This window comes from Canis lupus, chromosome 5, assembly GCF_048164855.1.
Source record: "Canis lupus baileyi chromosome 5, mCanLup2.hap1, whole genome shotgun sequence".
In the NCBI taxonomy this organism is placed as follows: domain Eukaryota; kingdom Metazoa; phylum Chordata; class Mammalia; order Carnivora; family Canidae; genus Canis; species Canis lupus.
The window spans coordinates 54,882,676-54,903,365 of NC_132842.1; the positions used below are offsets into that span (position 1 = coordinate 54,882,676).

At 40.4% G+C, this 20,690-nt stretch overlaps 1 protein-coding gene and 1 long non-coding RNA gene across 2 annotated transcripts in view; one reads left to right on the plus strand and one right to left on the minus strand.

Annotated features, from left to right (window-relative positions):
• The first annotated feature begins 1,165 nt into the window (after nucleotides 1-1,165).
• The window catches only part of SLC30A5 (solute carrier family 30 member 5), a 37,795-nt gene continuing 18,270 nt past the window's right edge, over nucleotides 1,166-20,690 (plus strand). Inside the window, exons 1-5 of the mRNA XM_072826699.1 lie at nucleotides 1,166-1,437; nucleotides 11,225-11,347; nucleotides 12,494-12,560; nucleotides 13,794-13,879; nucleotides 18,771-18,858. Of these exons, the coding sequence (XP_072682800.1) occupies nucleotides 1,352-1,437; nucleotides 11,225-11,347; nucleotides 12,494-12,560; nucleotides 13,794-13,879; nucleotides 18,771-18,858 (450 nt within the window). The 5' untranslated portion in view covers nucleotides 1,166-1,351. The remainder of the gene's footprint in view (nucleotides 1,438-11,224; nucleotides 11,348-12,493; nucleotides 12,561-13,793; nucleotides 13,880-18,770; nucleotides 18,859-20,690) is intronic.
• Nucleotides 19,999-20,690, minus strand: part of LOC140633741 (uncharacterized) — a 43,756-nt gene continuing 43,064 nt past the window's right edge. The window contains exon 5 of the long non-coding RNA XR_012031336.1: nucleotides 19,999-20,649. This is a non-coding gene — a long non-coding RNA (uncharacterized lncRNA). The remainder of the gene's footprint in view (nucleotides 20,650-20,690) is intronic.

Below are 20,690 nucleotides of genomic sequence, written 5' to 3' on the forward strand. Positions count from 1 at the left end.
TGGAACCTGCTTCTCCCTCTGCCTGTGTCTCTGCCTCTCTCTCTCTCTGTGACTATCATAAATAAATAAATAAAATTTAAAAAAAAAAAAAAACCTGTAATGTTGCCAATCAGGCCTTGCTCTCAAATACATATTTTCACAATAGATTGTGAAGCCCCAGCAGGCACCGCGATTTCCCAATCTTTTTTATGTTACTACGACTCTTTACGTATATCCAAGCTAAATAGAGCAGTGTAAGCTGCTCCAAACCCCATTTCCATCTCCCAGTCCTCGATTTCTCTATGAGTAATACCAGCTAACATTCACGGATCGCCGTGTACCATTCACTGCTGGAGTCGCTTTTCACACAACATAAGTAATTCTCCCAACAACCCTGTCATATAGATATTTTTATTCCTATATTATGAATTTGAAAAAAAAAATCAAGGTACAGAAAGGCCAAGTGACACAATTACTAAGTGTCAGAGTTGGGACTCACGCAAATACAGATAAGAGAGCCCACGTTCCAAAAATTTTTAGCAACAGAAAAATAAGCCTAATAAGGCCTGCTTCTACCTGGCCAGGTTTAAATGATGTGCCAGGATTAAGCACATGGTTTAGCAGCCAGAAGTTCAAAAGATATTCTATTCCAGGGGCACCTGGGGGGGGCTCAGTGGTTGAGCATCTATCTGTTTGGCTCAGGTCGTGACCCTGGGGTCCCGGGATGGAGTCCTGCATAAGGCTCCCTGCAGGGAGCCTGCTTCTCTCTCCGCCTGTGTCTCTGCCTCTCTCTCTCTCTCTTTGTGTCTCTCATGAATCAATAAATTAAATCTTAAAAAAAAAAAAAAGATATTGTATCCCATTGAGTCCCACGTCGTCCGTTTCCTCCGGCCTCTTGCCGGTGCCAGGAGCCTCTGTACCCCCGACGGCCCCGAGGTGGCGCTGCAGGCGCTGCAGGGACAGGTGAGGCCGGGCGGGCGGGCGACGGCGGGCGGGGCCGACGGGAGCGGGGGCGTGGCCCGAGCCCGCGGGAGGCGGGGCTAAGGGAGGGCCGGGGCGCGGGACGCCGCGTGGTGCGCAGGCGCAGCCCGGGCTCTCCCCCGGGAGCGGGGGCTGCTGGGCCGGATGACGTGGCCGGGCGACGTCCGCTGCGGTGCGCCTCCGGGGAAGCCGGCGCCGCCGGAAGTGCCCGCGGCCTAGTCGCGACGCGCGTGTGCTTGGGAGGCGGTGGCGGCGGCGGCCGGGCCTGCGGGGACCCGACGGGGCCGCCGCCATGGGGGAGTGACGCGCCTGCGCCGGCTGATCCGCGGCGGCGGCGAGACATGAGGAGACTCCGCGGCGGGGGCAGCGGCGGCGGCTCCTGAGCCCCGGGATGGAGGAGAAATACGGCGGGGACGTGCTCGCCGGCCCCAGCGGCGGCGGCGGGGGCCTCGGGCCCGTGGACGTGCCCAGCGCTCGGTAAGTGCGCGGCGTGGCCGGGGCGCCTCGGGCCCGCGCCTGCGCCCTGCGGCTCGGACCTGGACGCGGAGCACCGGCGACCCGCCCGCCGCCCGCCGCGCCGTGGGCTCGGCTCCCTGTGCCTCCCTGTGTATCAGCGGCTGCCGCGTCGCCTGCTGTAGGGGGCGGTGCCCGAGCCCCTGGCTCTCCCGGCCGACCGTTAGCCGCTGCCCGGCCCGCCGGGTCACGGCCACCGGAGGGCTCTCCCCGCGCGAGGCACGGGCGGCGGCACCGTCCGCAGGCGCAGAGACCAAAGTGCGGACGGACCGACCTCGGTTTTCGGGTTGGCCCCGCACCTGCCGGGGCGGGGGGGGCGGGGTGTTTGATCCGGCTTACTTGGTTCTTTTTTTAAGATTTTATTTATTCAAGAGAGAGGCAGAGACACAGGCAGAGGGAAAAGCAGGCCCCGTGCAGGGAGCCCGACGTGGAGCCCGACGCGGGACTCGATCCCGGGTCTGCAGGATCAGGCCCTGGGCTGCAGGCGGCACTAAACCACTGAGGCACCTGGGCTGCCCTGGCTTACTCGATTCTATTACTAAATGAGAAATGCGTGCACGTTGTTTTTTTTTTTTTTTTTTTAATTAAAAAAAAAAAACTCAAACGCTACAAAAAGTCATAGAAGAAAAAGAAAATTCCTCCTTACCCGCCCCCTCCCCGTCTCCCCGGTCACCTCCGAGCGGTAAATGCACTAACCGCTGGCGAGCGCGTCCTTGATCTGTCTGCAGTTCTCAGGTGGGGTCAGAGATGCACAGGCTGTAGGGCCCGGCGGGGGGTGTTGCGATTGGTATTCACAGTCTTCGTGTTTAATGAGCTTGGGGGGGGGGGGGGGGGTTTTGTTTGTTTTTTTGGTTTTGTTTTGTTTTGTTTTGTTTTTTTCCCCCGTTCTTGAATACTTGTTTTGAGATGTAAAGAGGGTCCTGAAAAATTCTTTGGAAAGGAAGAAACAGCACTGCTAATACTTTTCCAGTTAAACAGGAGAGAACGCGTAAAATGCTGGAACAGAACTTAAATCTACTGCCTTTTTTGTGGTTTGATTTTTCTAGTCGCTTACAAATAACAGCGCGTCAGATACTGTTTACTGAGCCAGGGCCAGTAAGTGCCATCGGCGACTCCGGTCTAGATTTTGGTGGTAGAGGGGGAAAAATCGCAGTAAAGGACAGTAATAATAAGTCTGTTAACTAAGCTGGACTACGGGCGATAAAGTGTCATAACCATGTTAAATTTTCTGAGGTTGACAACTTTCCCAGTTTTATAGGAAAATGTCCACATTCCTAGAAAATCCCGGTATATAGAAGTGTGATTTTTTTCTTAAAGATTTTATTTATTTATTCATGAGAGAGACCGAGAGAGGGGAAGAGGCAGAGACACAGGCAGAGGGAGAAGCAGGCTCCATGCAGGGATCCCAACGTGGGACTCGATCCGGGGTCTCCAGGGTGAGCCCTGGCTGAAGGCGGCCCTAAACCGCTGGGCCACCCAGGTGCCCTAGAAGTGTGATGGATGTAAGTAACTTATTCTTAAATAGTTGAGGGCCAAAAGCCTGTATTTAGAGGGAGGGATAATAAGGCAAATGGGACAATTAACAGTGAGGGAATCCAGGTAAAGGTTATACTTCTTGCCACTTCTCTGTCGACTGGAGATGATTTTTCAGCAGAGTTTAAAGTTGTTTATTCGAGAGATGACTGTCATAAGTAGGTGTGGCAGTCTTTTGCTCTCCTGTTGTATTATTTGTGTGGCAGAACTGCCCTTCTGTTGTAGTTCATTGCAAAATCAAATTTAACTCGGGTGGTTGAAATTTTAAGAATTTTCCTTTATTGTAGACTGATAATCAAATACTAGTTATAATCCGCAACAAAACTAGTTCAAAAATCATTTAATTGTGGATATTCTGATGGCAGAATTCACAAAAAAAGAATTGCTTTTTTTTTTCTTTTTTATGGAAACAGTCAAAATTTATTTTAGAAGAGATTTTTCATTCTTCATGAGAGACGCAGGGAGAGAGAGGCAGAGACACAGGCAGAGGGAGAAGCAGGCTCCATGCAAGGAGCCAGACGTGGGACTCGATCCCGGGTCTCCAGGATCAAACCCCAGGCTGAAGGCGTCGCTAAACCGCTGAGCCACCTGGGCTGCTCCAAAAAAGAATTGTATTAAATGTTTCTATTTGGCTTCTGTAAGGCCTCTTTGCAGGAAAGAGAGGGACAGTCAACATTTGTTGAACACCTGTGTTCACTGTGCTCTGAATAGAGCACCTCACTTTATCCTTACACCAGTGCTGCGGTTCACATAGCAGGACTCTGGTTTCACAGATCACGAAACTGGGATGTAGGAAAAATTTTACTTTCCCAACTAATAACTGAACTGGGAGTCAGCTGTCCTAAACCTCACGCATTTCACACACTCGGGGTGTTTTTTGTTTACTGGAAACCATGAACTGCTGCAGTGGGCAAAGCCTCTGAAGCACATTTAAACCCAAACACAAGTTTCAGTAATTCCAGGTGTAGAGAACCAGAGATTTTTGTAATCCTTTACATAAAAGACCAGTGATAACATTTGATGGAACTTGTTAATGAGGAATAATGATTTATCATTTGAGTAGGTGGAGTGTATCCCTGAGTTGCCCAGAGTGAGTGGCTCGAGGGCCACTGCCCCTGTTGAAGAGCCTCCCTCTCCTAGCCATCCCCCTTGATCTTTCCCTCTTAGTAAATGAAGCTGTTCACTGTTTCCCTGCACAATATGAACTAAAAATATCTACTTAACTAGAATATGGTTATTTGGCCTTAGCTAGGGTCGCAGCTATAGCCCAAGCAGACTTCGTTAATGAGACTTTAAAAATCAGAGTCCAGGTTTTAACTAAATGTTAGAATAATTTTCCTGATTTAATAATGGTAGCAAAAATTTTAGCATATATTACAGGAAAACTCACATAACAATGTCAAAACGTGTACAGTTGTAAATATGTGAATATGTGAAATAAGCATGTGTCTGTCTATACATGAAGATGCAAAGGAAAAGATTTAGAACAGGGACTACTTGGCCACCTATGAGGAGGAAAATAGGAATGATTTTTTTATCTAAAACTTTAATAACAAGCAGCAGCTCAGAAATTACTTTTATAATCTCTGTATTTTAAAAATTAAAAAAAGGCAGCCCCGGTGGCACAGCGGTTTAGCGCCGCCTGTAGCCCAGGGCGTGATCCTGGAGACCCTGATCGAGTCCCATGTCGGGCTTCCTGCATGGAGCCTGCTTCTCCCTCTGCCTGTGTCTCGCCTCTCTCTCTCTCTCTCTCTCTCTCTCTGAATAAATAAAAAATCTTTTAAAAAAATTTAAAAAGGAATAAAGTGTCGGGAAGATTATAATCATAATGTTATCAAGAAGTATTTTTAAAAATAAAAAGAAGTATTTTACTTGGGCTCCTCAGTGGTGCAGTTGGTTGAGTGTCCAACTCTTGGTTTCGGCTCAGGTTGTGATCTCATGATCGTGAGATTGCACCCCATGTCTGGCCCCAGGCTCAGTGTGGTGTCTGAGAGTCTCTCTCTCTGCCCCTCCCACTCATGCTCTTTCTCTCTAAAGTTAATAAATAAATCTTTTTAAAAAAAAAAAAAGGTGTTATATTTAAATTAATATTCTTTATGACTTGCCAGATTTTTGAAGTTTTATTAAAACTTTAAACAGGGGATCCCTGGTGGCTAAGCGGTTTAGTGCCTGCCTTCAGCTCAGGGTGTGACCTCAGGGTCTCGGGATCAAGTCCCACATCAGGCTCCCTGCGTGGAGCCTGCTTCTCCCTCTGACTGTGTCTCTACCTCTCTCTCTCTGTCTCTCTCGTGAATAAATAAATAAAATCTTTAAATAAATAAAACTTTAAACAGAAAAAAAAGAACTTTAAACAGAAATTACTTAGCAATAATTTCACATATTGCCCCATCTTGTTAAAACAACTGAGCTGAAACACAGTCATTTATTCAAAGGCTTGTTCCTAGTGCTAGTATTTTCAAATATGCTCCTCTCTGCTTTGAAATACGCTTTCCTTTTCTTGCTTTGTAATTCCTGCTTACTCTTCTTTTTAAGTAGCCTCCACACCCAGCATGAGCCCAAAGCATGACTTGAACTCATAATTTGAGATCAAGTCCTGAGCTAAGATCAAGAGCCAAATGCTTAACCGACTGAGCCACTCAGTTGCCCCAGATTCCTACTTAGTCTTTAATACACACTTACCCATCTCAAACTCCAAAGACGGACCTTTGCTTACCAACTTAAGAGTTAGTTGCGTCTACTGTCTTTTTAAAACTCCATTACCAGGGGTGCCCGGATGGCACAGTTGGTTAAGCAACTGCCTTTAGCTCGGGTTATGATCTCAGGGTCCTGGGATCCAGTCCCACATCAGGCTCCTTGCTCAGTGGGGAGGCTGCTTCTCCCTCTCCCCCTTTTTCATGCACACCCGCTCGCTCGCTCTCAAAAAAAAAATAAAGTCTTTAAAATTAATTAACTAAAACTCCATTACTTATTTGGATTACATAGATACTTGTATGCTTGCCTGTCTTCCCTAGGCCTCAGACTCCTCGCAGACAGTCTCCATTACACGTTAAGTGTTGCAGATAGCACCTAGAAACACGTTTAGTTGTGAGTAACCTAAGAGAACTTTAAACAAATAAAGTGGGGATCCCTGGGTGGCTCAGTGGTTTGGCACCTGCCTTTGGCCCAGGGTGCGATCCTGGAGTCCCGGGATCGAGTCCCATGTCAGGCTCCCGGCATGGAGCCTGCTTCTCCCTCCTCCTGTGTCTCTTCTGCCCCTCTCTCTCTCTCTCTCTGTCTATCATAAATAAATAAATAAATATTAAAAAAAAAAAACAAAAACAAAGTTCTATTCTCACATAAAAGAAATCAGAGGTTGCAGGTATTTACTCAGTACCTCAGTGATACTATCTAGGACCCACACTCCTTATCTTTGCTCTCTGCCATCCAAGGTATATTGGCTTTCATATTCAGGCTTGTTAGAAGATGGATAATACTTTTAGATAATGTTAAGATTTCAATAAGATTTTTTAGATAAAGAATCCTCCCTTGAAGGCAGAAAGAAGACAGAAGTATTTCCAGCTGCATCTTGCCCTTTAATCAGGACGAGGGAAGGCTATACTTGAAGCCACCCTGTCAATCTTCCTTTAGGCCTCATTGGCCATGTATGGCATCTTGCACATACTAAGTGTGCAAAGAATATTTGGAGAATGGCTAACTAGCCCCATGGAGAATGTATAAGGCTCTTTGCTGACATTGAGAATTCCCAGACTACTGTGATTTTTCTAATGTACTTCGTTTTTTCCTGGTCTTTGTTTTTCCCTTCCTGTATTGACATTTTTGTTCTTTGTTATCATTGCTTCTGTCCTGCTGCCTTATTATTACACCTAATCAAGAGCTTAAAGGGTAAGACACTTGAGGTTTGGAGTATCTCTGTCTACTTGTTTTCATTCTGTTCTTTTCATTCTGAGTCCATGGCTGCGTTGCTAATAGTTCAAATTGCCAGAAGCTTGACTGCCACTTAATGTAGTACATTATTGCACTATATATGTTACTGTATGAGGTACTGCTCTATCATACAAGTATAGTTGTAGAGTTAGCATTCTTTCATTTGATAAAGATTTACTGAGCACATATAATGCTGGTTCCTGTGTTAGGAACTAATAAACAGTGGATTTCTAGCTCAACTGTGACTTTCATTGGCTAGTTTTGAATTGCTGTGCTGACCTTAATATTTAATTAACATAATATCATTAGTATACTAGATGTACTAAAGTCTTGTATGACTTTTTTCTCTGGTTTAAATGGGCCTAGAAAGAAATTAATCTTAGGTTTTAATATGCATTTTGTCTTTCATGTTTAAAGATTTTACTGTTTGTGTAGGCCACTGTGAATATATAATTGAGAACAATTTAGAGTATAGGAACCCTCAAAGCCTTTGGATGAACTTTGATTTTCTGTGTGACATACTAAAAAGAGCATACTTAGGGGTGTCTGGGTGGCTCAGTCGGTTAAGCATCTGCCTTCCGCTCAGGTCGTGCTCTCAGGGTCCTGGGATTGAGCCCCACATTGGACTGCTCAACAAGAAACCTGCTTAAGATTCTTGCTTTCCTCTCCCTCTACCCCCATCCTGGCTCGCACTTGCTCTCTCTCGCTCTCTCAGGGAAAAAAAAAAAAAAAAGCATACTTGGGCACCTGGCTGGCTTAGTTGGTAGAACATGTGACTCTTGATATCCAGGTGGTGAGTTCAAGCCTTATCTTGGGCATGGAACCTACTTAAAATTTAAAATTTAAAAAGTGCACGCTTAAGAGACATGGGCTAGACCCTAGCTAATTTTGTGGGCTTTAACTTCCCAATCTATAACATGAGAGGAATTGGGCCAGAGAATCTCTAAGGTTTTCCTCAGTTCTTAAATGTTAGTGTTCAGTTTTTTCTAGCACATGTACATTTACTTTCATACCTAAACAATTCCTAGAAATTTGGTAGATTTCCCTTATTGTCCTGTGTTTTTAGCCAGTCTGCAGAGAGTTCAAAAACAAAATACACTTGATTTTTTTGTAGTTGTTATAGCCACAACTTTATTATTTTTCCAGTACGCCTTTTTTCATTGAGATAAAATATACCTGTGGTATGGGGCGCCTGAGTAGATCAGTTAATTAAACCTCTGCCTTCAGCTCAGGTCATGATTCTGGGATCCTGGGATGGAGGCTCCCTACTCAAAGGAAAATCCGCTTTTCCCTTTCCCTTGCTCCGCCCCCCCCCCCCCCCCCCAGCTTGTTCATTCTTTCTCTTTCTCTCTCACTTGCTCTTTCTCAAATAAGTAAAGAAAATGTTTTAAATTTTTTTTAATTACCTACAATAAAATGCATAGATTTAAAAAGTACAAGTTTGCATTTTTCATAAATGTGTATACCTGTATAACTTAAAGATGTATGTATTGGGACGCCTAGATGGCTTAGCAGTTGGGCATCTGCCTTTGGCTTAGGGTGTGATCCTGGGGTCCTGGGATCCAGTCCTGCATTGGGCTCCCTGCATGGAGCCTGCCTGTCCCTCTGCCTGGGTCTCTGCCCCACCCCTCTCTCTATCTCTATCTCCCATGAATAAATAAATAAAAATCTTTTTTTAAAGATTTATAAATCTATTTTTAGAGATCACACACAGGTGGAAGGGGCAGAGAATCTTGAGCCAACTCCTCCCTGACTATAGAGCCCTACACAGAGCTTGATCCCATTAACCTAAGGTTGTGACCTCAGCCAAAATCAAGAGTCAGATATTTAACTCCTGAGCCATCCAGGCACCCTAAGCCATAGAACATTTTTGCCATCTCAGGAAATACGTTTGATCTTTTAAACAAGTATTAATGAAGTTTATTCTATTCAACAACTGGGTTAAATAGGAACTGCTTTAGGATGTGACTTAAATTGTTCATAACATTTTTATTAGCTTTAGGGTAATTAATTATCACATAGTTAAAATCCCCAGGGGAAAAATAATTCCTAGATTGCGCTATAAAAGGCCCCCTAGATCCCTGGGTGGCTCAGCAGTTTAGCACCTGCCTTCGGCCCAGGGCATGATCCTGGAGCCCTGGATCCAGTCCCACATCAGGCTCCCTGCATGGAGCCTGCTCTCCCTCTGCCTGTGTCTCTCATGAATAAATAAATAAAATCTTTAAGTAAATAAATGGCCCCTAGGTGGTGTTCATGATAAGAAAAAGCACTTTGCTCCAAATCTTTTTTTTTTTTTTTTTTCAGTTTAGTATGATATCTGGACTAAAACAGAAAATGAGCCATGTTGGATGGTGAATATGCTGAGATTCATTCTTTCAAGGACTGAAACTTATTTTAATAATTGTATCAAAATCTTCCTAAAATATATTTTTTCATGCCGCCTTAATCAGATTACTGTTTATTGAATAATAGTTTAGCTCTTGTTAATTCACCATCACACAAACATCAGTTTTTATACTTTTGTACACTGATATCTCCATTGTACGTCAAATTGTTTTAACTCTGTTTGAATGACTTGAGTTTCTTTTAAACTTCTGGGTTTAAAAAAAAATAAAATAAACTTCTGGGTTTGCTTTTTGTATTTTTTTCTCCCATTGATAGAGACTTATGCCTGTCAGTGTGCTGCCTTGGACATCCCTCACACATCCTTTTTGTTGTTGTTTTAATTTTTTTTCTCTACATCTCGTTTTTAATCTAGTAACACCTGTTTGATGTAAACTTAAAAAGTCATCTCCTGAGTGGCTTGCACGAGCTATCCTGCTAGGGTGAAAGAAATAATACTAAGAATTCCTTAACTTTTTATCTCATTTTTTTAAATTTTCAAATTTGTATATGTTTTATAATATATATAACATCAGTACAGTAGTACACACTTATACAGATAAATAATGGATTTCATGTGCAAAATTTTTTTTTACTGCTGGACGGTATATGATCAAAGAAGACTATTAAGCTAAAAAACTAGTAATTTTGTCCCTAATTTCAGTTTCTTTTTCACAGCTCCTTTTTTTCTTTTTATGGCAGCCCAACTTTTTCACACATTCAGTATTCTCTTATGTCCCAGAATATTATTTATAGTTGTTTTCTGCTGTTACCTACGATCCCTTTATCTTTTAGATTTATTGTTTTTGTTTGGTCTCTCAAGCTTATCTTAAAGGATTATCGTTGTTTGCCATTCATATTTGAGTGAGGCCTAAAAAGCTAACTAGAATACCATTGTGGGACTTGTCTCTAGAGGATCCCTATAAGTGTTCTGCTAAGAGATTGCAACCTGGCTGTTAGGATATTGGAAGTAAAAGAGAAAAGAGAGATGGGGTGGAGTTAAGGAAATTTCCTTTTAATTTCCATGATTTTATTCTAGCTCATCTCTCTACTCTTTTGCCTTACTCTAAACCTCTCCAGAGACTAAGCCTCGTTTTCTGTCGTGTTTGAGAAGTAGTTGCCTGGTTGTGCTGGGTGGTAATGTGGGGATCTGACTACCTGGAGAACTGCTTGATACTGCTCCTCTTTTCAACTTTCCAGCCCTTTCTGAGGTGCTTCAGATTCCTGAGCCTTTACAGGACCCTGTAGGGCAGGTTGCTTGACTTTTCAATTTAGATTCTCATCTCAGTCACATAGCAAAGCAGAGGAGGGGTAAACCCAAGGCGTTTACTATTCCTCTGTTCCGTTTTATATTGTGGTCTTCTAGTTTCATTGCAGGTAAGAGCCTGGTGTTTGTATTCTCTTTGCTTGAGGTAACTGTTGAGTTTAAAAAGCAGATTGCAAAGTAATCTGGGCAATTCAATTAATCAAGAACATAATTTATTTTTAGTTTGGCCTCTTTTTTGTTTTTTTAACAGATTATGTCTATCTGTCTATCTATCTATCTATGTTCTATATATTAAAAAGAATCTGGAGGGCAGCCTGGGTGGCTCAGCGGTTTAGCGCCGCCTTCAACCCAGGGTGTGATCCTGGAGTCCCGGGATTGAGTCCCACATCAGACTCCCTGCATGGAGCCTGCTTCTCCCTCTGCCTCTGTCCCTGTCTCTGTCTCTCTGTCTCTCGTGAATAAATAAAATCTCTAAAAAAAAAAAAAAAAAAAAAAAAAAGGTAGCTACATAGATGGTGAGTTGGGTTGTTTGTTTCATTTTTTATATGAATATCTGGGTTTTATAATTCGTATAAGAAAAAATATATTACAGAGTTTTTTGTGATTTTAATGATACTGAAACTTGTTTCTGCTTTTATTTTTCAGATTAACAAAATATATTGTGTTACTATGTTTCACTAAATTTTTGAAGGCTGTGGGACTTTTTGAATCATATGATATCCTGAAAGCAGTTCACATTGTTCAGTTCATTTTTATATTAAAACTTGGGTGAGTGTGTGTGTTTTCCTTAATGTTTTATTTATTTGGAACTCCTGTTTTAACTGATTATCTTTAGGAAATTTTAGATAAAATATTTTGTGCTATTTATTCATCCTAACAAACGTATGATAAATTTTTTTAAAAATAAAACACCTGACGTTAGAGGTACGAAGAGAATTACTTTTTCTGTAAAAGATTGCTGTATAATAGCTTTCCAAAACTAGACTTGTACTGTAGTTTGTGTTAAAGTGATTTTTGCACATTTCTTTTAATGTTCAGCTTGATAGAAGATTGAATTCTCGTATCTGCTTCAGCATTCAATCTGTGCTGGACCTTATATTAGTTAGCCTCTGAAGAGCTCCGTGGTACATCCCAAGAGTGAAAAGGGCAGATAATTTCTTAGTATTTTCATAAAAATAGCTTTGACCCCATGGTCTCCTTAAAAGAGTCTCCAGGCTCTAGAGATTCCCAGACCATACCACTGGTATAGTTCAGCCTTCCAGCAGGTACCTGAGAGTTGTCTTGGCACAGATGTTCCTTATTTTCTAAGTTAAACTGTCCTGGGTTTTATTCACTTATGCTCCCTTCACAATACAGGGTCCTCATATAAAATAAATTTTACACTATTCTGCACATAGTAAGAAACTGTCTGAATGAAATTTCTTTGGATGTTGAGATTGATAGTGACCACTCTGTTAATAAAAATCTGTTAAAGACTCCCGGGAGTTAATTTTAGTAATTATGGAAGGAGATTCTTGACTAGGAAATTTTAAGTAAGCAATTGTATGTACATTTTTATATAAACATTTTGGGAATGTGAAAGGAGGGATATTCTTCATTTATGTTATTTCAATCTTTGTTATTAAGTTTTGTAGAAGATAGGAATTTGGGGGGGGGGTATTTCAAAATATGAAAAAACAGACCCCTTTCTTCCATGGCTTGTGAACTGGTTCTGAAGGCAATTACAAAATAAGAGTTCCCCAGATATTGTAGTGGAAGCATTATTAGAATAACTATTGTTCTCCAGTATAGTTTTTTTAGAGGGTAACCTACCTTTCAAGTTGTAATATGTTTGTTTAAAGTGAGTATCTTTACATAACATCACACTTTGTATATAAGATAAATATTAATATATTAATGTTTTGTTTTTCGCAGGACTGCATTTTTTATGGTTTTGTTTCAAAAGCCATTTTCTTCTGGGAAAAGTATTACCAAACACCAGGTGAGTTTTTTGTACAGTCCTCTTTTTCCTAGCAGCTTGCTAGTCACTGGGCCAGGAAACACTGCCCTTTCCTTGATCAGGATTACTTAACAAATGATTTAAGTACACATTTAAGAACATTTCCATAGTTACCTTGCTCTTGACTTGCCTTTCAGTATCGAGGCTTCAAGAATAAAGTATTAATATAACAATGTTTAAAAATGGAGAAAAGGGTAGAAAATGTTAAGGTATTATACAATAATTTTTTTTTTAATATAAGACCCTATTCTGAAAGATTTATAAATGAGACTTGGAGACATGCCCAGGAGTGTAGGACAAATGCCATTAGGAGGCAGATAAAGCATAGAAATTAAGAATGAGGCCTCCAGAGTCAGACAGATTCATGTTCTATTTGTCCTCCTTATGAACTCTTTCTTTGAGTGAGTTCCTTAATTTTTCCCTCCTTCAATTTTCTCACCTATAAAATGGAGGTAATAATACCTTTGTAATGGAGCTGTGAGGGAAAAATGAATTAGTACATTGAAAGTTCTTGAAATAATGCCTGGCATATAGTGAATATACAATATGTATTAGCTGTGGCCCTCATCATCATCATTATTTTCTTTAGGCACCTGAGGTATAGGCTGCCTACCAGAAATGTCCTGCTTCTGTATAGTCACCTCATATTATCATGGTTTAGATAGTAGTCGTACCGTACTACTAGTTTGCTTTATGCCACAACTTAGAAACCTGTGCCTTGATTTTTCACTAGAATGACAAATTTATGAACCTCTGTTTTAGAGACCAGGCATGTTTTAAAAATAGGGTTAATATTTTAAACCCCATCATACCTTTTTTCTCTCTTTTCAAGTAATTGAAACTCAGAATATCTGATGGGAAAGAATTTAAAGACTAAAACATCGTGTGTTCCTAACAAACTAGTGAGAAACTAATGAAAAAAACCCCAGAAATGTGTATTCCATCAAAAAAGATTTCAAGATCTAACAACAGACAAGAATATAGAAAATGAAAAGCAGAATACTGTCTTACAAATCTAGATTTAGTCAAGGGATCTTAACATTTTCTATTTAATTTCAAAATATGTGATTATGTTTTTAAAATATGTAATTATTTAGTCTTTAAAATATTTAAGTGCTACCATTATTTTCTTTCCCTGTGTATTTTATTTAAGATGTTGAGATATTAGCAAAACATATATGATTAAAGTTTTTAACTTTTTGTTTCCATCTATAGTGGATCAAAATATTTAAACATGCGGTTGCTGGGTGTATCATTTCACTCTTGTGGTTTTTTGGCCTCACTCTTTGTGGACCACTAAGGTAAATAAAAGTGCATATTTTGAATGTTTACTTATATTTCTTAATTTTGAATATTGATTTTCTATTCTGTGTCAAATATTTATGTTGTTATATGCAAATGCTTCTCTCCTATAGTATTGGATACAACTCACATACATTTTTATGTGTATAGAAAAGAAGAGAGAGAGAACCTGTGTAATTTGTGGACTAGCTTTTTGTGAACACTAAATGTATTGTTCATGATCTGTCCTGGTATTTTACTAGTTAAGAATCTAAACAGGTTCAGGAAATTTTAGCATAGGTGGTTTTTTATTATCCATTGGTGATCCTTTTTATTTTGTTTTTAAGATTTATTTATTTATTTATGATAGACATAGAGAAAGAGAGAGAGGCAGAGACACAGGAGGAGGGAGAAGCAGGCTCCATGCCAGGAGCCCGACGTGGTACTTGATCCTGGGACTCCAGGATCATGCCCTGGGCCAAAGGCAGGCGCTAAACCGCTGAGCCACCCAGGGATCCCCTATTGGTGATCCTTTTTAGCAACTGTTTTTAGAAACTGAAAGGTCTGATGGTAAATAAAATCAACCAGTAGGAGAGCAAAATCTTTAAAAACACTTTTTTTTTCTTTTTTGCACAGCTCTAATACCCACAGAAAACACAAGTTATGGTTATAAACAAATATTTTGGGAATGGTATGTCAATCATCAGGTTAAAGATGAGTTAACTCTCATATTCCCCTAGATCTATGTAGAGTAATCTTTTTATGTAAACAGATCAGTTCAGGAGGGAAAATCCTTAAGGGCCATTTAATTTAATAGGAATTATAACGTGCAACTGTGCATTAACATTCTTTTAATGCTTCTCTATGTTTAAAGAGTTTTACTGACTGATTAAAAGTGTAAGAAAAAGTACCTGGCCATTGAATGGGCGAGAGCAGGGAATATGATAATGAGAGATAAGCGGTGAAAAGAAGGATATTTTGAAGGAACTGGTGGGATAAGCAGAGTAGAAAATAATAAGTGGGAAATGCTTTGTGAAAATTCTTTCCCATCTTATAACCAATAGAATAGCTTCTGGGTTTGAAGCCTCTTTGGCTTGTTTACTCTGTATTTTGTCAGATGCAGAGTATGCATAATTCCAAGTGTCATGTCATTGTCTTTGACAACAGCACTATCCTGGAATGATAGGAAAGCTGGCTGAATTTTCTCAGCTCGGGAGAGCTTTTTCATTTTATGTTTGAATATGATTGAGTGGTAGTATTACCGTCTCTAAAATTTATATTTATTTACAATGAAATTATGTTTTGTTCTTTATGTTATCAAACCACTGTCCTTATCAAACCACTGTCCCTACATGTTAGGATCGGGAAGAAAGGCGGAAAATTATTAAATTCTTACTTGACTCCTTATTTAGTCCTCTATTTCCTAAGTTACAACCCCTCACTACCACCAGTTCCTGACTCTTGATTGCAGCTCCAGTCATGATCTCAGTGTCCTGGAATCAAGTCCCATGTTGTGCTGCATGCTTAGCATTGGAATCTGCTTGTCCTCTCTCCCTCTGCTCTTTCCCCTGCTCATATGCTCTCGTGTGCTCTCTCTCAAATTATTTTAATTTAATTTAATTTAATAAACCAAAAAAGAAGCCGCCATACAGGGGTGCCTAGGTTGCTCCGTTACGTAAGTGTCTAACTCTTGATTTCAGCTCAGATCATAATATCAGGGTTGTGAGGTCCCCCCATTTGGGCTCTACAGTGGATATGGAGCCTGCTTGGGATTTTTCTCTCTCTCCCTGTTCCTCTACCCCCCACCCCAAGTTGCACACCCTCCCTCTTTATCTAAAAAAGGAAAAGAAGGGTGCCTGGATGGCTCAGTCAGACATCTGCTTTGGGCTCAGGTCATAAGGAGGCTGGTTCTCCCTTTCCCTCTGCCATTCCCCCTGCTTGTGCTCTCTGGCTCTATTTCTCTGTCAAATAAATAAAAATCTTTAAAAAAAAATTTTTAAAGAAAAAAGAAATTACAATTACAGTGTTTTGTGGGGGTTTTTTTAGAGAGGGAGAGGGAGGGGCAGAGGAAGAGAATCTTAAGCAGGCTCCATGCCCAGTGCAGAGCCCCATGCAGGGCTCCATCTCAGGAGCTAAAATCAGGAGTCGGATGCCTAACCCCATGCAATTTCTTGATCAGAAAGACTCAGTATTCCATAGCCATCTTATTTTAGGTTGCTTTTACTCTGCTGATATATTTATTTTCACAAATTGTGTCTCATAATTAATAGAATTAAAGTTACCACTTCTGTGTTCTGTACTACAGATTATTAAGAGGAAAAATGAAAATTTTTTTAAAGAGTGGCTAAAAATCTTACTATTTAGATCCTGTAAGCCCTGTTTTGGCTAGTGATCATGTTTTTCAGTTTTTGTAAATATTTCATACGTATAAGAAAGTTAATACGAATAAAAAGGTTTAAATAATAACAAAGTGAGGGCACCTGGGTGGCCTAGTTAGTTAAGCATCCAACTCTTGGTGTCGGCTCAGGTCATGATCTCATGGGTGATGGATCAAGCTATGCATCATACTGGGTTCTGCAGTCCGCAGAGTCGGCTTGAGTTTCCCTCTGCCTCTCCCCCAACTTATGCTTCCTCTCTCTCTCTCTCTCTCTCTCCCCCCCAGATAAATAAAATAGTAATCAAGTGAATATTCATGTATCCAACACCCAGCCCCCAAAACAAAACCATACCAATACCTTTGAAGCCCTGTGTGCCCCTCCTGCTTGTATCCCCATCTCCCCCCTACTCTTAAGTGCAGTCAGCATCTTAAATTTGGTTTTTTGTTTTCTTGGTTTTCTTTATTTTCCACATATGTATGTATGTATGTCTTTTTTTAATGTCTAACTTTGCAAGTTTCTTACTTTGTGTTAATAGAATTATATTGCGTGTATGTTCTACAGCATACTTTTTCCATTTAGTGTTATGTTTGAAACTCGCCTTCTTGATGCATGTTATATATGTATATATTTCATTCATTCTGATGGCAGTTTTTTTGTGGGGTTTGTTTTTTTTTTTAAGATTTTATTTATTTATTCACGAGAGTCAGAGAGAGAGAGGCAGAGACACAGGCAGAGAGAGAAGCAGGCTCCATGTAGGGAGCCCAACGCGGAACTCGATCCTGGGTCTCCAGGATCAGGCCTTGGGCCAAAGGCGGTGCTAAACTGCTGAGCCACCTGGGCTGCCCCAGATGACAGTTTTTTGAAATATGATTCACGGGCAGCCCTGGTGGCGCAGCAGTTTGGTGCCTCCTGTGGCCTGGGGTGTGATCCTGGGGATCCAGGATCGAGTCCCACGTCGGGCTTCCTGCATGGAGCCTGCTTCTCCCTCTGCCTGTGTCTCTGCCTTTCTCTCTCTCTCTCTCTGAATAAATAAATAAATCTTTAAAAAATTATGAAATATGATTCATATACCATAAGATTCGTTCCTTTAGTCCAATTGAGCTGCTATAACAAAAAATACCCTATAGACTGGTTGGCTTTCTTTTTTTTTTTTTTTTTTTTTTTGAAAATTTATTTATTGTAGAAAGAAAGAGTGCATGAACAGCAAAAGGGACAGAGGGAGAGCGAGGAGAAAGAAGCAGACTCCCCACTGAGTGTACAGCTCAGTGCTGGACTTGATCCCATGGCCCTGAGATCATGACCTGAGCTGAAATTGAGTCAGCCACTTAACTGACTAAGGCACCCCATAGACTAGGTGGCTTTTTTTTTTTTTTTAAATATTTTATTTAAAAAAAAAAAAAAAAAAATATTTTATTTATTTATTAATGAGAGACCAGAGAGAGGTGGTCTGACTAGGTGGCTTTTAAACAACACAAATTTGGGCAGCCCGGGTGGCTCAGAGGTTTAGCGCCGCCATCAGCCCAGGGCCTGATCCTGGAGACCCGGGATCGAGTCCCATGTCAGGCTCACTGCATGGAGCCTGCTTCTTCCTCTGCCTGTTTCTCTGCCTCTATCTCTCTGTGTATCTCTAATGAATAAATAAATAAAATATTTTTTAAAAAAATAACATAAATTTATTTCTCAGTTTGGAGACTGGAGATCAAGGTGAGGCAGATGGACTATTGGGTGAGGGACTGCTTCCTGGTTGGTTCATAGACAACTGTCTTTTTCTATAACCTCATGTGGCAGACCCGGCAAAAGGAATACTCTGTAATCTTTACTATGAGGAGTCTAATCTCATTCATGAGGGAGGATTCCATCCTCACAACCTATGCACCTCAAAGGCCCCACTTCCAAACACCATCATACTGGAGACTATGATTTAAGTCATAGTCATTTAAATTGGTTTAACATGAATTTAGGGAGAACACAAACATGCAGTCTATAACACATTTAAGTGTATAATTCAGGATTTCTTAATATAATCATAGAATTTCACTCATTTTTATTGCTGTGCAATAATCCATTGAATGGATATACTCTGTCATTTATTGTTACCAGTGACATTTAGGTTGGTGATTCTGCAAACAGAGCTGATATGAACAAGCTTTAGAAGTATTTTCTGGTACACATATACAAGAAATTGGTGTGGTATAATCCTATGAGTAGTATCATTTCAACCCTTTTTTTCCTCTTTTTTTTTTTTTTTTTTTTTTTTTTGAAATCTATAGACTCCATGCCAAACATGGGTCTAGACCTCAGTACCGAGATCAAGAATGGGGTGCTCTATCAACTGAGCCAGCCAAGTGCCCCTAGTTTCAGCCTTTCTTAGATAAAGACAAAAGGTAGATAATTCCAAAACAGTTGTCCCTATCTATTTTTCTCAGTGTTTTATGAAATCAGTGAGAAATGTTTACTTTCTCTTACTGCATTTGAATTCATGCTTCTTAATAAAGATCAGATATATTTTATGAACAATAATGTATTTTTATAGGACTTTGCTGCTATTTGAACACAGTGATATTGTTGTCATCTCACTACTCACGGTTTTGTTCACTAGTTCTGGAGGAGGACCAGCAAAGGTACAATTTTCTGTTATTACTTACTTGGAAATTGAAAGTATACATGTAAAATGTTATCCAAAGCAATTAAATAATCTCTTTTACCATTTAAAATAATGTAAGGGGGGATCCCTGGGTGGCGCAGCGGTCTGGCGCCTGCCTTTGGCCCAGGGTGCGATCCTGGAGACCCGGGATGGAATCCCACGTCGGGCTCCCAGTGCATGGAGCCTGCTTCTCCCTCTGCCTGTGTCTCTCTCTCTCTCTCTCTCTCTCTGTGACTATCATAAATAAAAAAAATAAAAATAAATAAAAATAAAAATAAATAATGTAAGGGCTTTTTCTGCTAATTTTAACTTGTTCTTAACAAATTTTTTTTTTACTTTTTATTCTGGATTTGTCATATATTCCTAGGAGGTTGCAAAAATAGCACAGAGTGCCCTTCACTCATTTGTAGTGGTCATTTCTTACCCAGCTGAAGTACACTATCAAAACCAAGAAATTGACATTGGTATAATCCATAGACCTGGGGCAGCCCCAGTGGCGCAGTGGTTTAGCAGCACCTGCAGCCTGGGGTGTGATCCTGGAGACCCGGGATCGAGTCCCACATCGGGCTCCCTGCATGGAGCCTGCTTCTCCTTCTGCCTGTGTCTCTGCCTCTCTCTCTCTCTCTCTCTGTGTCTATGAATAAATAAATAAAATCTTTAAAAAAAAAAAAATCCATAGACCTTACTGAGACACGGAACTGACTGATCACCACAAAGATCCCATCATGCTGCACCCAAGCCTCTCACCTACCTCCTTTTTAACCCTTTTTGGAAGATACCTAAAAACTTGTTATAAAGTCTGATGAACATTCATCCAACATTTTGCCAAGTAGGCCTTATTTGTCTTAAGTAACTTAAGTATTATCCTTTTTTGGTAAATGAGTTACAAATCTGCAATTCCAAATTCTTATACCTACAGTATTTCTGTTTTACTAAATTAAATGTTTCCTGTGCATGATTCATTGTCCCAGTTACAGGGAAAAGAAGAAATAAAGACAAGGTGTAGTAGTCCCTGTTCTGAAAGGGGCTATTACAGGCTAAGTAATGGAGGCAGATGAATAAAATTAAGTGAACAAAATAACATGCCAAGTAGAGCAAAAAGACTACCCAGCCCATAGACTTCAAATAGGATATTTAATATTAAAGCATATGTCACTGTTTCTTTTCTTTCATTCGTAGAGTACTCCAAAATAAATGTCAAGTGGTTTGAAGAGCTTTGTGAATAAAAATATTGAATATAATATAGTCTTAATATAGTATAACTGTAAAATATATTGAATAACGTAAGTCTGTAATGTGTAATATAAAATACAAATATACATAAAGTATTAATATAAAAGTGGTATACTATAATATATAAAATAATACAGAGATAAACATGTATCACATAAAACATGAATATATATGATATAAAGTAAAAATGAATAATTAACTATAAGCAAAGAACTTCCTGAGCATAAAAGCAGTGGGAAAAAATCACAATGGGAAAACTCAGCATATTTGACTTCATAATGATCATAAACTTCTACGTAACAGAAATCACTGTGCAGACAACAGACAACAACAAAAAATTACCACAAGTCAAAGTTTTACATTTCTTTAAAAATATAGACTAGTGGGACGCCCTGGGTGGCTCAGTGGTTGATCATCTGCCTTCTGCTCAGAGCATGATCCTGGGATCCAGGATAGAGTCCTGCATTGGACTCCTTGCAGGGAGCCTGCTTCTCCTTCTGCCTGTCTCTGCCTCTCTCTCTCTCTCTCTTTCTCTCTTAAAAAATAAAATATAGATTAGTAAGGTCAGTTAAGCAA